This window comes from Pteropus medius, unplaced genomic scaffold (genome assembly GCF_902729225.1).
Source record: "Pteropus medius unplaced genomic scaffold, Ma_sr-lr_union100, whole genome shotgun sequence".
Taxonomy (NCBI): domain Eukaryota; kingdom Metazoa; phylum Chordata; class Mammalia; order Chiroptera; family Pteropodidae; genus Pteropus; species Pteropus medius.
The window spans coordinates 14171837-14186212 of NW_024340699.1; the positions used below are offsets into that span (position 1 = coordinate 14171837).

Below are 14376 nucleotides of genomic sequence, written 5' to 3' on the forward strand. Positions count from 1 at the left end.
GGGCTGGCGTGTGTGGGCTCCGTGCTGCCTCTCCGGTCTCTGGTGGTGTTCATTTAAAAAGGGCGCTTCCTGGATGTACAAGACTGTTCTTCGTGGGGTGCGTTTGTGTCCACACGTATGTGCATGCGTGTGCATGCGTGTGCATGGGTTTGTGTGTGCACGTGTGTGTGCATATGTGCGCATGCTCTGACCTGGCGGTGTTGGAGCAGCCTGGGGACGGAGCAGCCGTGGTGTCCTAGGCGACCAGCTGGCTCAGCTGGCTGGGTGCCGTGGGCAAGTTGACCGTTTCCTCCTTATAAAATGGGGGGGGGCGATGATGAGCGGTTCCCACCTCAGCGATCAGCACACACATGCAGGCATAGGGGGCTGGCGGGACGGGACGGGACAGGGTGATAGGCAGGGCTTGGGGCGGTGTGGTGCCACACGGGACCCCCATGGGGCCCGACGGGAGCTGGCGCTGCAGTGGGTTTGGTGTTCTGAGGGGGGTGCCGTGGGGTGGCTGGTCAGGGCGGGCTGGGTGTGTGTGGAGCTCCTGCACGTGCCTCAGGACACGGCCGGCCGGCTGGGCTGCCTGGCTCTCTGGTGGGAGGGCGTGGTCAGCGGGCAGAGTCCCGCGGCCTCCAGACAGGCCCGCAGCCCAGCGGCCAGGGTCAGAGGTGGTTCCCGAGCTCGGGATCCAGAGGGGCCTGGAGGTGGCTCTGACCGCTTGCCCTGCTCGGCTTCTGTTCCAGGGATAAACGCCCAAGCCCGGAGGCTGCAGCGGAGCCGCGCCAAGGGGACCCCAGCCCTGGCCTCGGGGGCCGCCCATAGCCCCCCACCACCCCGGCTGCGCCGCACGGTCAGCGAGACCAGCCTGAGCCCCGCCGCCACCCAGGGCCCCGAGGAGCCCGGCCAGGACACCATGCGCTACTCCCTCTACGAGTCACCGCACCTGCTCCTCCTGCAAGGCTACAGCCAGCAGCACGTGAGCCCTGGGCCCGTGTGGCCGCCGTCGCTCTGCCGATGATGGGGCTGTGGAAACGGGGCAGGCAGGGGCCAGGCCAGGCCTGTCCTAAACGCTGGGGAAGGGCGGGGGCTCCCCCGTCGCCTGTCCTCTGCTTCCAGAGCATTCTCTGTCCAGGCTAGGGAGGGGGCCCTGCGAGGGGGATGCCCAGCTCCTCCCTTACTGACCCCAGCGTGATGCCAGGCGCCTTCACAGGAGTGTCTGCCGCCTTCCAGGCTGTCTCAGGCCACCTGCTACCCTGGCTTTGGGGAGGGCATGGGCAGGTGGCCAGGACACAGGCCTGTGGTCTCCAGATGTGGCTAGTGCCTGGCGAGAGGCTCAGCAGCCCGATGCGTGGGCTGAGCAGCCTCGACGTGCTGCAGGGCTGTTCCGAGGGGCCCAGAGAAGCCGCCTGTCCCCGGCCCCCAGAGCCAGCCCTTGTCACCACTCCGGTTGGAAGTGTCTTGGCTGGAAGGGTCTGGCCCTTAGCGACGGCACACCATGGCTGCCCCAGAGACGTCCCTCTCCCTCTGCTCTCATGTCCCCTCCTGCCCTCACCGAGCCCCGCCCACTCCGCCTTCCGCGCACACTTTGTGACGCTGGGCTGATGGTGCCTGGGTGCGAGGAGGCACCTTCCCTGGCCGAACTGGAGCTGCAAAGGGGGCGCCTCCCACGCTTGTTGGGGTCACCTGGGGAGCTCAGCCTGTCCGCATCTGGGTCGGCCCTCGTCTGGGCCCTCGTCCCTCAAAACTGGAGTCCTTGTTCTCTGGGGGCCACCGAGGCTGCTCTGGGAAAGCTCCCTCCAGGACAGAGTGGACGCTCAGTGTGGGGCAGGCTGGGGGCAAGCGGCCAGTTAGGAAGGAGGTGGCCCGGGACAGTGAGAGCTGCAGACAGCGGCCCTGCCACTCGCTAGGTACCATGGACAGGGACACTGCCTTGTGCCCGGCTGTGTCCTGTCCCTGAGGTCCGGTGTCTGCGTTTCAGGACAGCCTGGTGTACGTGCTCAACCGGGAGCGGCACACAGTGGGCCAGAGGACGCCCTCCAGCAAGCCCAGCATCAGCCTCTCGGCCCCCGACATCCTGCCCCTGCACTGCACCCTCCGCCGGCACCAGCCCGCGGGCCGAGAGCAAGCAGCGGGCCGGCTGGTCCTGGAGCCCATCCCTGGGGCGCCCGTGGCGGTCAACTTCTCGGAGGTGGGGGGCCGGACCGTGGTGCTGTGCCATGGCGACCTGCTGTCCCTGGGCCTCTACTACCTGCTGCTGTTCAAGGACCCCGCGCAGGCCCAGCCACTGCCCACCCAGGCCCTGGCCCGCCTCCGGGCGGCACCACAGAGCTGCAGGATGTGCGGGGCCCTGCTGCGGGCCCCCGGCACCTCGGCCCCGCCGCCGGCCGGCCTGCCCCTGCCCGGGCCGCCGCACCTGGAGTTTGAGCCCGACATGGAGGACGCGCTGCTGCAGCGTATCCTGACGCTGGTCGAACCGGCCGGCGACGACCACACGCTGACCCCCGCCTTCCTCCTCTGCCTCTGCATCCAGCACTCGGCCACCCGCCTCCAGCCAGGCTCCTTCGGGCAGCTCCTGCTCAAGATTGCCAAGATGATCCGCGAGAGAGTGCGGGTCAGTCCCAGGGCGGAGCTGGCCCGAGCAGGGGCTGGGGGAGGCGCTGGCTGCGGGGTGGAGGGCCGAGGCCCCCTGTGGCCGGGTCAGCCTTCTCTGCCTGTCCAACCTGCCCAGCCTGGGGCATGCGGCCGTGGCGCGTACGCTGTGGTCTGCGTCCTCCCCGAGGCTCAGCCACGTGCCTGGGAACAAGCCACTTGGAGCCCCGAGCCCCCATTCAGCCTGGGCATCTCATGCTTCCTGAGGGGAGCAGGTTGAGCCCCTGCCGACAGCCACCCCACTGCAGAGCTCTTGTCAACTTGGTGGTGGGGGTGCAGGGCCGGTCGGCTTTTGTTCACAGAGAAGCTCCCCTCCCCGACTGGGTCCCCAGACAGTGGCACCAAGCACACGTGGGTGGAACCCTGGCCGTGGGGCCACCCTGTGTGCTGCAGGCCGCTGAGCAGCACCCTGGCCTCCACCCGCTGCATGCCAGCACCCTCCCTGGCGACGTGGTCCGGGCCCATGTCCCCGTGGCCTGTTTAAACGCGCGTGTGGATGCTCGGCATGTACCCATCTGCTTGCCATCACTGCCGACGCTTGACCGCGTGGCAGATGCGAAGCCTCACAACCAGGGTGTCGGTGGCGTCTTCATTCTGGTGTTCACAGAACGCCCAGCCTTTTTTCTTCATGGCAGTTGCTATGTCAGCAGATGGCCCTGAAATGCTTCTGTTGTGGGAAACACGTAGGTCCCATTCAGCAGCGCGGCGGGGAGATGTCCTGTCACAGGGACGTGTGTTCTTCCCAGTGTAACTCAGAGGAACTCGTCAGCAGGGCACAGCTGGTCTGGGACAGCCCCGCCGCGTTTTTATAGGGATGGCGTTGCGCGCATTTGGTGGTGGCGTCACTGAATGTATCCCATGGTATTGTTTTTCTCATGTATGTTTTTTTTTCTTTGTAATTGTAGGAGAAAACCAAAGACCTAGCGGAGAACCAGGCGCACCTGTAAGTATTCTGCCCTTGTCCCCGCCCCTTAGGCGGCTAGTCCCCGGTAGACCCGCACTTCCTGTGGGGCCAGGACTCGGGGTCAGCTCTGTGCTTCCGTCAAGTTGTCTGTCCTTCTGTCTGTCCTTCTGTCTCAGAGTAGCCGTCTCTATTTCTTCAACCACCACCCTGGGAAGCTGCGTTTGGGCGATTTCTAGGGTGCTGGCTGCAGAGTGAACGGGCCGCCCCTCCCCCACTCCCCCATCACGCCGGAAGGGACGCCTTCCCCAGGGGAATGCGCGACCCTGATGTGGGTGCTCACGGACGGCGCTGTCCCCACACGCGCCACGGGGCCGAGCACTGTGGCCTTGACGGGGAGACGTGGTGCCCGTGACCCCTCGACCCCTCGCGTGCACACCGCGGAGAGATGCCTGCGCTCGGGCCCCTCGCGTCAGCTCCGACGTGGCGGACGAGGCGCGGTGGCCGCGAGGGCGAACGGACTGCGCGAGGGACGGCGCGGCCTGAGTCACGCCCCGGGCGCGGCCGCTTCACCGCGTGGGTGCCGGACGCTGCGGTAGGGGCCGCCCGTGGGCGCGGCACGCGAGGGGGACGGAGGACGCGTCGTCGCGCTCCCTTCGCCAGAGCGAACTGAAGGCAGAGAGAGGGCGCCCCCGGCAGGAGCGGCGGCGTCGCCCGCTGTCCCCACCGGGCTGCAGGTGGAGCTCAGAAGTCATCGCTCACGAACGTGCTCCTGGCTCCCGCTGACGGCCGAGTAGCTGCGTGGTGACGAGTGACGAGTGACATAGCGGGCCCCGGGGCCCTGCCCCCCCCGCGCAGGGCGCTTAGCGCAGGCCGGGCCGCCGCCCCGTGCCCTGGGCCGCCTGTGCGAGGCGCCGGGGGCCCAGCGTCCGCCGCGCCCCAGGGCCGGGGGCGGGGTGGGGGGGCGTGCAGGTGACGTGACGGGCTGAGTTCTTAGGGCTCCCCAGCCTCGGACACCCCAGCGCCTTCCGTGGCCGGGGCAGGAGGAAGCGAGCCCCCCCCCTGCAGCGACTCACATTCATTCTGTTTTCTAGAACTTCTGTTGTCAGGGCCTGAGAACAGCCCTATGTTCGTCCCCAGGGAATGCTCGCTGGCTCGCTCTCTTTTTTTAAGTATTATAAATCATTTCCCAAATACAGAAGAGTACAGAATATATCAATTATCCATGAACCCACACTTGAATTGAATCGTATTACCATTTTGCCCCGTTTACTCAGGTCTCGGTGTCATGTGCTCCATTTTAGGTTGCGAATGGCTGAATGTTACTCGATGCTTTCCTGCATCGGTGGCGGCCATCACGCGTTTTCTCCATGGGTCTGTGGACGTGGGCGCTGCGTCAGGAGGCTTTCTGAACCCCGATCGAATTCCCAGGATTAAACCCTTCCTGACTACAGATTTTTTCAGCATCGCAAGCTGCACTTTGTTGACATTCTAATCGGGGTTTTCCTGTCGGAATTCATTGGTCTGTGAATTTTTTTTTGTATTGTCCGTGTGTGATTCTAATGACAAGGCTCACAGGACACAAATCAGGGGGCTGTGCCTGTTTTCAGACCCATGAGCCACTTGGCCCCGGGCGAGCACGCTGGGCCTCAGGTTCATGGAGTTGGGCCGCCAACTCCTGCGCTGCCCGCCGGGGCGGAGACCTCCCTGTGCTGATTCCATTCCTTTCGTGATCATTGGTTTATCTGGTTTTCCATTTGCGTTGATTTCGGTCATTTTTACTTTCCTACGAATCATCTATTGCATGTATTTTCAGAGTCACTGGGATAAAAGCGTTCATTCTGTTTTCTTATGACTTTTTTAATCTCAGCATATTTGCAGTACTGGCCCTATATATCTTTTCTCTCCCTCCTTCGATTTATCTTCCCAGGCATTCGTCTGGTATTTTCTGTCTGAAAGAACTCATTTTGTTGTTTCCGGTTACTTTTTCTCTGCTTTCTATTTTATTAACTTCTTTATGATTTCCTTATCCTTGCATATGATTTCGATTTTAGTTTCTTTTTTGATTCATGAGTTGTTTTGGTAGCTTTTTGATTTTTATTTCATTTTTAATAACAAAATGCATTTGATTTTGTTTTTAGTAGTAGTTTCTCCGCTATATGCTTCCAAGTGGATTTAATTTTTTTACATCGGAACATTGCTTTGATCCGGTTTATTTTTATTTTACTGTGGTGAGAACGCGTAACGTGACAACTGCCCTTTTTCTTAATGCACTTTTAAGCGCACAGCGTAGCTCCGCTGACTGTGGGCGGCGTTGCCCAGCAGTCCTCTGGGACTCACGAGCTGGCGTGACTGAGACGTTTCGCTCCTCAGTTAGCAACTTCCCCTCTCCTCCCTTCCCCAGCCCAGCCCCTGGCCACCACCGTTCCTGCTGGTTCCAGGAGCCGCCCGTCTCGGATGTCTTGCCTAAGTGGGACCACGCAGCATTTGTCCCCTGTGTCTGGCTTACTTCACTTAGTGTCCCATGTCCAGGGTTCACCATGTCGTCGAGCGTTGCGGGGTTTCCTTCTTCGTTTAAGGCCGAACCGCCTTCCGTGGCATCGGATGCTGGATGCCATTCATCCGCTTGCCTGTCGAAGGACTACGAGTTTGATCCCGCACGTGGTGGCCGTCGGCGGCGCCGCCCTGGGCATGGGGCGCTGGTATCTCGGAGATCCTGATCCGGTTCTTTTGGACAAATACCCAGAAGAGTATGCTGGGTATTTTTGAGGACCCTCCATGCTGTTCCCCACAGCGGCTGCGCCATCCCCAGCAGCCGAGTGCGAGGGCTCCCTCTTCTCCACATCCTCGCCCACGTGTGCTGTTTCTTGTCCGTTGGATTACAGTGATGCTGACAGGTGTGCGGTGGCGTCTCGTTGTGGTTTTGGTTTGCTGATGAGTGGTGCAGAGCGCTTTTTCGCGTCCTTGGTGGCCGTGTGTGTGTTCTCTTTGGAGACATGTCTACCCGTTTTCTAATGGGGTTATTAGTTTTGTCGCTTTCGAGGTGTAGGAGTTCCTTTATATTTTGGAAATTGACCCGTCATCTGACATGCGATTTGCATCTCTCTCATTCCAGAGGCCCTCCCCACTCCGCGTTGCCTTTGCTGGCAGCGGCTTCCGGTCGGATGTGGTCCTACCTGTCGGTTTTGCTTTGTTGCCTGTGCCTTTGCTATCAGATCTATGAAGCGGCTGTCCCCACGCGGTGCTCGCCGAGGGGGCGGGACGGTCCTGCTGCGCCTTGTCGGTGCCCTGCGGCGTGCAGCCTGGGCTGGCGGGTGGCGTGCACTCAGAGTTGACCTCGCTGGGCTGGCACCGAAACGCCAGTTAGTGATACTGGTGGTCTGGTTCCAGCAGAGGCCTTTCTGTGCCTTGAGTTCTGGGTGAAAACCGAGAAGGACAGTACATAGTGAACACAAAGTGGAATTAGGCTCTGAAGAGCAGATTAATTCTTTAGTAATGACACAGACTCTTCATGCCTGTGCGTACCTATGTGCGTCATTCAGATGAATGTGGAGGGGGGACGCAAAGGGGCTGGATTTTGAGCTCTGGGAGATAAGCGGGTGGGCCAGGCCGTGAGGCCACAGGCCTACTTAGCAGTGAGAACGGGGAGCCGGTCTGAGGCCGGTGCCTCCCCTCGCCAGGCAGGTCACACTGGGGAAGTGACTGATGGCAGAGGGAACCACAGAACCGCTGCGGGAGGGGGGGCAGGCTGGAGGAAGGGCAGGCCCCGGCCCTCCTGGGCCTTCCTTACAAGCCCCGCCACCAACGCGCCTGGTACTTTCCCGGTGGGCCTGATTCTCCAGGACTCCGGCCACTCCGACACCCACGACCCCTGCCCCGCTCCAGGCACACCAGGAAGGATAGCAGACCCCACATGCATACTGCCTTGCCTTTTACACCACACACACACCACCTTTTACACACACACACACAGCGCACACACACACCACTGCCACCCAGCGCTTACTTGCAGCCTTGCCTTCCAGCAGCCTGCCGCCCTGCGCTCGTACCACTACATCACCCTGCATGCGCCACCTGTCTTTCTTTATTTATCGCCACCACCACCCTTACCCTGCGCTACCACCACCTACGCCTTGCGGCCACCGCCCTTCACCGCACACCACTACAGCCTGCCTGCAGCAACACCTACCTTCGCCACCAGCCTGCGCTACACCTACACCTTCAACCTTAAGCCACCACCCACCACGCTACCACCACCACCTGCAGCCGCCCGTTCACCGGCCGGGCTTTGTTAGTCGTTCCAGTGTCGCGAGATCCGCCAGGCCGGCCGAGATGATCCCTCTGCCGGTTGAAGTAAGCCTTCAATCAATCCGGTTACCAATGGGTTGTGTGCCGACCTCTGATTTTCTAGCCTCGCCTCGGCAGGCTGGCACATCGTCGTTTTTGCTGGCGTCACATTGAACCAACGTCCTCGTGCAGAGCGCTGGCCCCAGTGTGACTCGCGGTCTTTCTGTCGTGGCAGCCCGGAGCCCGCCTCCTCGGCCAGCGCTTCCCTGGCCGGCCTGGTCCCGGACCTGCAGCACATTCTCTTCTGGATGTCCAATGCCATCGAGCTCCTGTACTTCATCCAGCAGCAGTGCCCGCTGTACATGCAGAGCTTGGAGGAGGAGCTGGACGTCACAGGTACGGCTCGTGTCGTGCACCTGCTGCGCACTCCCGGGCCCGGGGAGCATGGTCCCTGTGGTGTCAACGAGCTGTCGCAGGCAGAGCTGGCCTTTGGAACAGGGTTGGGTTTGTGTTGGGGCTTTCTCTGAGGGGACAGTGTCACCGACAGGCTCTCCTGGCCCCTGTTGTCCACGGCGCATTGGTACTCTGTCCCTGTCATTTCAAGTGCCATCCTCCCAGGGGGACACAGGTCACTCAGTTGAGCACCAGTGCAGGGCCTGTGGTGGCCCTGAGCCACAGCGAGGCACGTCACCAGTGAGCGCGGCACAGCGGTGTGCTGCATGCCGATTTCAGCGATGATGTGCGTCTTAGCGTCCGTGTAAAGCACTGAGAACACCAAGCGAGAGGGTGACTCTGGCCGGGGTAGTCTGGGAGGGCTTCATGAGGAAGGTGGCGTTTGGCTGCGCCCTGAGGTCCACGTGGGGTTTCAGCTGCTTTGTGTGACTGATGAGGATAGTGTGGGGCCTGGGGAGGCGTGGTGGGCCCTGGGACGAAGCCGAGACAGAATGCAGGACGGTCCGTCGTGGGACACGATGTGACGACAGCTGGACACCTAGGGCTGGGGCCACAGCCTCACGCAGAGAGCTTGGTTTTGCCTGAGGAGTTGTGGCAAAAACAAAGCCACTCACATCCCGTCCCTTCCCCCTGTTTGTGGGACCGTGGCCTGTTCCCAGACTGTACCAGAAGCTGCAGGGCGTCCGGTGCAGGTGTGGCCTCGCGGCCTTGCCTCTGGGGGTGCTGCAGCGGCGGGGGGTGCACGGGGCCGGGAGGGAAGCCAGGCAGGCAGGACGGGCCGGCCGGGGCTCCCCATAGGCTGGGGCTGCCAGACACAGCACAGCATCTCTGTGTGCTCAGCTGTGCCTGGATAAACAGCACGGGTCCTGGACCTCGCCGGTGGGGGCCGCGGCCTGGGGTGCCAGCTGTCCCACTCTGTTCCCGAGGCCTGTGCTCAGGCGGCTGCTCTGAGCTGGGCTGCGGGGATGGGTTGGAGTGAGGGCCAGCTGGCCAGGCCGAGCGCATGGAGCTGGGGGTCCGGGCCCCCGTGGGTGTCCAGCGGGGCCCGGGACATGGCGGGGTCCGTGTGCTTTCCTGTCAGTCCTGGCTGCCTGCACTTTCTCACCCTGTGCTTCACAGCGGACTTTCCCAGGCTCCCCGCCGTGGCATCTGGGCTCCCATGGGTGCGATGGGGAGTGCTGGGTCCTCCTGCGTCCCGGGGGGCATCCCGGGACTGCTGGCCTGCTGCCCCCACCCCAAGCTCCACTCGGGCGGGTACTGTGAAAGGCGTCCAGTTAGACCTCCCGGGATGGGCCACTGCCCTCGCTGTCCACAAGGCCCGCATCTGGAGCAGCCCGCGATCCGGCTTGCCCCGCGTGTGACGTGGGCCCGCCCGGCCCCGAGCCTGGCGCTCCTGGATCCCGTGCTCACGCCTGGCCTCTTGCCATGCCTCTCCCCAAACCCCACTGGTCTCCTCAGCTACCCAGGACCAGCGTCGCAGGCGCCACAGTGGGACTTGGGTGGGGGGCTCTCGTGGGTTCGGCGTTGGCCAGTGAGGACCTGGGCCTCTGGACTGCCTCCAAGTTCATGTTGTCTGTCCCTCTGTGCCACGTCGGGGGTGGGGCATGTCCTCAGGGAGTCCCATTTATTTTGGCTCCGGCAGAAAGTCAGATGGGACAGCTGTCCCCCACTGTGACCTGTAGGCACAGCGTCCCCTGGCGAGTCCTGCTGACGCCTTCCTGTTGCCTGCAGGTCTGGGGACCCCTCTGGGCCGGCCTTGCCCAGGCCAAGTGAGCATGGGCTGAGCAGCGTCTGGCTGATTTTCATGGGAAAAGCTGCTTGGGGTGACGGGGTCACCGCTTCCTTAGCTGCTGTCTCTAGTCTTAGGAGGAAGTTATTTTTGGTCGGGGGCCGGCTGTCGCGTAGCCTGGTGGATGCTGGGAGCTGGGAGCACGTGGCCAGCGGGGGAAGCCGCAGCAGGGTCTGAGAGGTCCGGAGACAGTGTCCCGTGTGGGGCGGGCGCTCGAGAGCTCAGGAAGAAGACACTGCCTGAGGGGCGCTGGGCCGGCGCTCCGGCCTGCAGACCCTCAGTGGGAGGGGTCTGCGGGAAGAACCCGAGAGCACGTGTCACGTCCTGAAAGCTGGAGGAGTCGCGTTTCCGTTTCCCAGACGGCCTTTTCGTCTGCGTGCTTATCCAGAACGGGTGTGTGTGTGGGGGGGACGTTTTATTTTACCCACTTAAAATCCTCCTGTAAGTCTTTGAGGCTCTGCCTCAGCACCTGTACACTTGTGGGGGTCCCTCAGGTGCCCAGAGGGGCGGCCTCCATCCTGGGCCTCGGGATCTGGTGTGGGCTGGAGGGAGAGGAAGGCTGCCGGCCGCTGACCGAGAGGCTCGTGTGGGCGTCAGCTCCGTGCGAGGGCGTCAGCTCCATGCGAGGCCCCCAGCAGAGCCTGGCGCTCAGGCGAAGTGTTTCGGGTGGTTTTAAGTGACGGTGGAGGGACCTGTGCAGCACCTCGCCTCGCAGGCCTGAGATGGGAGCGTTGGGCGAGCACACGCAGATGTTCGAGGTCGCTGCGGTTCTGGAAGGTTCCTGCTCCTGAGCACCGAGGCCAGCTGCCCGCTCAGTAGCACCGGTGCCGCTGTGCCCCGCAGGCTCGAGGGAGTCCCTGTTCTCCTGCGCGCTCTCGGCCAGCGAGGAGGCCATGGCGGTGCTGGAGGAGGCCGTGCTGTGCGCCTTCCAGCAATGCGTGTACTACGTGTCCAAGGTGAGCCCGCAGCCCGCGTGGGCGGGGGTGGGGGGCATCTCGGGGAACTGGGAGGGGCAACGTGCTTTTCCCACTCGTCGCCTGACCCCCGGCTTCCAGTCTGTCTCTTCTGGCTCACTGTCACTCTGTCCCATGAGCCTTCCAGGCCCGACATGGGGCCCAGCTGCGTGGGAGAGACAGGGGGCGGCCGCTCTGGGGAAAACCATGTGGCAGGTGGTGTGGTCGTGCGGTGGTGCTGGGCCGCGGTGGCCGTGGCTCTGCCCTTGGACACACCGCCCCAGCACGCTGAGCGGGTGGTCAGCAGCTCGCGGCCCCAGAGCCGGTCAGTCATTGCCCTGGCTCAGGAGTCTCAAGCTGAGCAGCGGTCAGTCCTGGACACAAGCCAGGCCCATGCCCCTGGCGGCTCCATAGCCTCCTGGCCTCGGCATGTCCCCTTCTGTGCCCTGGGGTCCCCCGGACAGTGGGGTTCTGTGTGTCCCTGGCTGAGCATGTCGAGGGTCTGCAGGATGGTGTCTGGTGGCCCGGAGCACGTGTCCGCCAACTTGGCTGTCACTAGGGAGTGCTTGTCCTGTCTATTCAGGGGCCAAATATGACAGTCACCCTTTGTTCTAAGGAGACCCCTCCAATTGTGGGTGATCCCCTCAAGGTACCCACCCGCCACTCCACCGTTTAATAAAACTGATAATCGGGAGGGGCCGAGCCTCCTGTCCCTCTGACCCTTGGGGTGCCTGCATGCCTCCCAGGGTCATCAGCCCCTGGGTCCTGGGGCAGCCCCGGCTGTGGCTGTGTGGCGGGAGGGTGACCGGCCCGGCACGCTCGTCAGCCACAGCGCAGCTTCCTGTCGCCCCAGTCCCTGTACGTCTGCCTCCCGGCCCTGCTGGAAGGCCCCCCTTTCCAGATGGAGCGCCGGGAGAGCTGGTGCTCGGCCCCCCAGCTGCCCGAGGAGCTGCGCCGCGTCGTGTCCGTCTACCAGGCCACCCTGGACCTCCTGCGGCAGTTCCAGGTGCACCCCGAGATCGCCTCCCAGGTGCTGGCCTACCTCTTCTTCTTCTCCGGCACTCTGCTCTTCAACCAGCTGCTGGACCAGGGTGAGGCCCGGCCGGGCGCACTCCCGGGGGACGCTGTGCACGGTCAGGGTCCTGCCTCGGGGCCTGGCTGCTGGGGGCAGGGACAGGAGCACAGGGACGAACCCCCGGCATGCGTGTCGCCAGGTGGACTTCCGGGCTGGGGCGGGGTCCATGGGGCAGAATCTCCGCTTAGGCCTGGACCACGTCCCTTTGCACTTGGCATTCGGTGGCTGTCACAGCCCCTACCTGCCGTCTTCACCCCTACTTCCTCTCAGAGAGGAGCCCAGAAGCGGGTTAGTTGCCTTGGAAACCAGCAGAAGGTCTCATGTCTGTCCTCTGAGGCCTGGAGTCGGGGGAGCATAGGTGTAGGGGACCGGCTGGCCAGGGCTCGGCTCCCTCTGGGGGAGGGTGGGCAGCCCCGGCCTCACCTGCCCCGCCCCCCCAGGCCCATCTCTGAGTTGCTTCCACTGGCCCAGAGGCGTTCAGGCCTGCACCCGGCTGCAGCAGCTCCTGGACTGGACAAGGAGCGCCGGCTTCGGGGGCGCGGGAGAGCGCTTCTTCCGGAAGCTTTCCTGCACCCTCAACCTGCTGGCCACGCCCCGCGCCCAGCTCATCCAGGTAGGAGGACGCAGCACGGGCAGTGGGGGTGGGGGCCACTGTCGTCACTCTTGAGTCGCCGGCCGGCAAGCCAGGCGGGGGCCATGGACCCGGCTCATAGGCAGGGAAGTGGCCCAACAATGCGCCCAGTCCCTGACCTACCCCTGCGACCTCGCTGGGGTAGGGGGTCTGCAGAGGCAGAGGGTTAAGGGCCTGAGGCGGAGGGATCGCCCTGGGTTACCCCGGGGGCCACTCTCAGCACAGGAGACCTTCAGAGTGGCCGACGGAGGCAGAGGAGAGGGTCAGAGAGACAGGACAGAGGGAGCAGGGACTCGGCCACTGTCGCTGGCTCTGAGGGTGGAGGAAAGGGCCTGGGCCAGGACCTCCAGGAACCGAGAATGGCCTTGAGCTGAAGGCCAGCGTGGAAACGGGAACCTCCGCCCCCCACGTGCACGGAGCTGAATCCTGACGACCAGGTGAGCAAGGAGCCGGGCCCTGCCCTGCAGCCTCCAGAAGGACCGCGGAGCTGCTGATGCCCCGGTTGCAGCCCAGTGCGACGCGGGCCGGACGTGCGAGCCCAGAACCGCGAGTGCGCGTCTGTGTCGCTCTGCTGTGTCTGCGGCCACCGATTACAGCCGCACCAGGATCCTGACTCACCGCCCCCCCGCCCCGCCCCAGCTGCCCGACACAGTCGTCACAGAGCCACGGTGCTCCCTGCCTGCCTGGCGCAGACCCCGGACGTGACCCGGGAATGACAGCGAGTGAGTACAGGGCCGTCTGCGGACGGGAGTGTTTGAACCAGGTGGGCAGTGCGGCTCCTTCGCCATCTCCAGCCAAAGCCCGAAGCTGACTCCGGCGTAGCCCGTGTCGTGTGACGTGAGGGGACAGTGGACCTTCCAATCTGGTATTAAAAACCGGAGCGACCCACTCTACCCAAAGATCGAAACCCGGAAAGTCTCACGTGTGCGTCCGCCATGGCTGTCAGCGGTGGAGGCAGCAGCTGCGAGTCTGGACGGCTTTGCATGTGCCCCTCATTTACTCGCCACTGCACGCCTGTGCGGGGGGCCCGGCCGTGACCTCTGCTTCACGATGGCCAAGCCGAGGTCACACAGCCAGTGCCTCATGGAGCCAAGACTCCATGCAGGCTCTGGGAGCCACTGACCGTTCAGCAGACAAGGAATTTCCACACGTCAGGAATTGTATGTTGTATTCAGTTTTTTTTTTAAGTTATTTTTCATTATAAAAGTCAAACGCGGATTCACGTGAGGAAATCCAGAAAGTGGGGATATTTAGGATGGACTGAGTTCGTTTCCTCCCCAAATACCACTAACCTGAAGCAGAGTGATGCTTTTCAACGGCCTGCGCCGTAAGGACAGAGAAAACAGATACAGAGGTGAAAACCTTCGGAAGTGGCAAATGGAGGGTGAGCAGCGACTGCCTTAGCAGATCTGGGAGAGCCGACTCCCGAGGAGTGACCCAGTTGGCCACGAAGCCACCGGAAGGCTCAGGAGTTGCTGGCACCAGGGGCCCCTGGAAGCTGAGTGAAGATGGGCCGAGACGGGGGAGGAGCAGCCGGGCTGCTGGTGATGCTGGGCTTGGGGTCAGCCTGCCTCGCGCTGAGAACAAGACGCAAAGTCTGTATAAAGGCGCCAGAGAGCTCCTGAAGCCACGGGGACCGGAGGGGTCTCA

General features: G+C 63.1%; 1 protein-coding gene across 1 annotated transcript in view; it reads left to right on the plus strand.

Annotated features, from left to right (window-relative positions):
* Positions 1–14376, plus strand: part of RADIL (Rap associating with DIL domain) — a 50381-nt gene that overhangs the window by 23231 nt on the left and 12774 nt on the right. Inside the window, exons 4-10 of the mRNA XM_039878840.1 lie at positions 732–964; positions 1967–2599; positions 3543–3580; positions 8061–8221; positions 10911–11023; positions 11874–12111; positions 12536–12708. Of these exons, the coding sequence (XP_039734774.1) occupies positions 732–964; positions 1967–2599; positions 3543–3580; positions 8061–8221; positions 10911–11023; positions 11874–12111; positions 12536–12708 (1589 nt within the window). The remainder of the gene's footprint in view (positions 1–731; positions 965–1966; positions 2600–3542; positions 3581–8060; positions 8222–10910; positions 11024–11873; positions 12112–12535; positions 12709–14376) is intronic.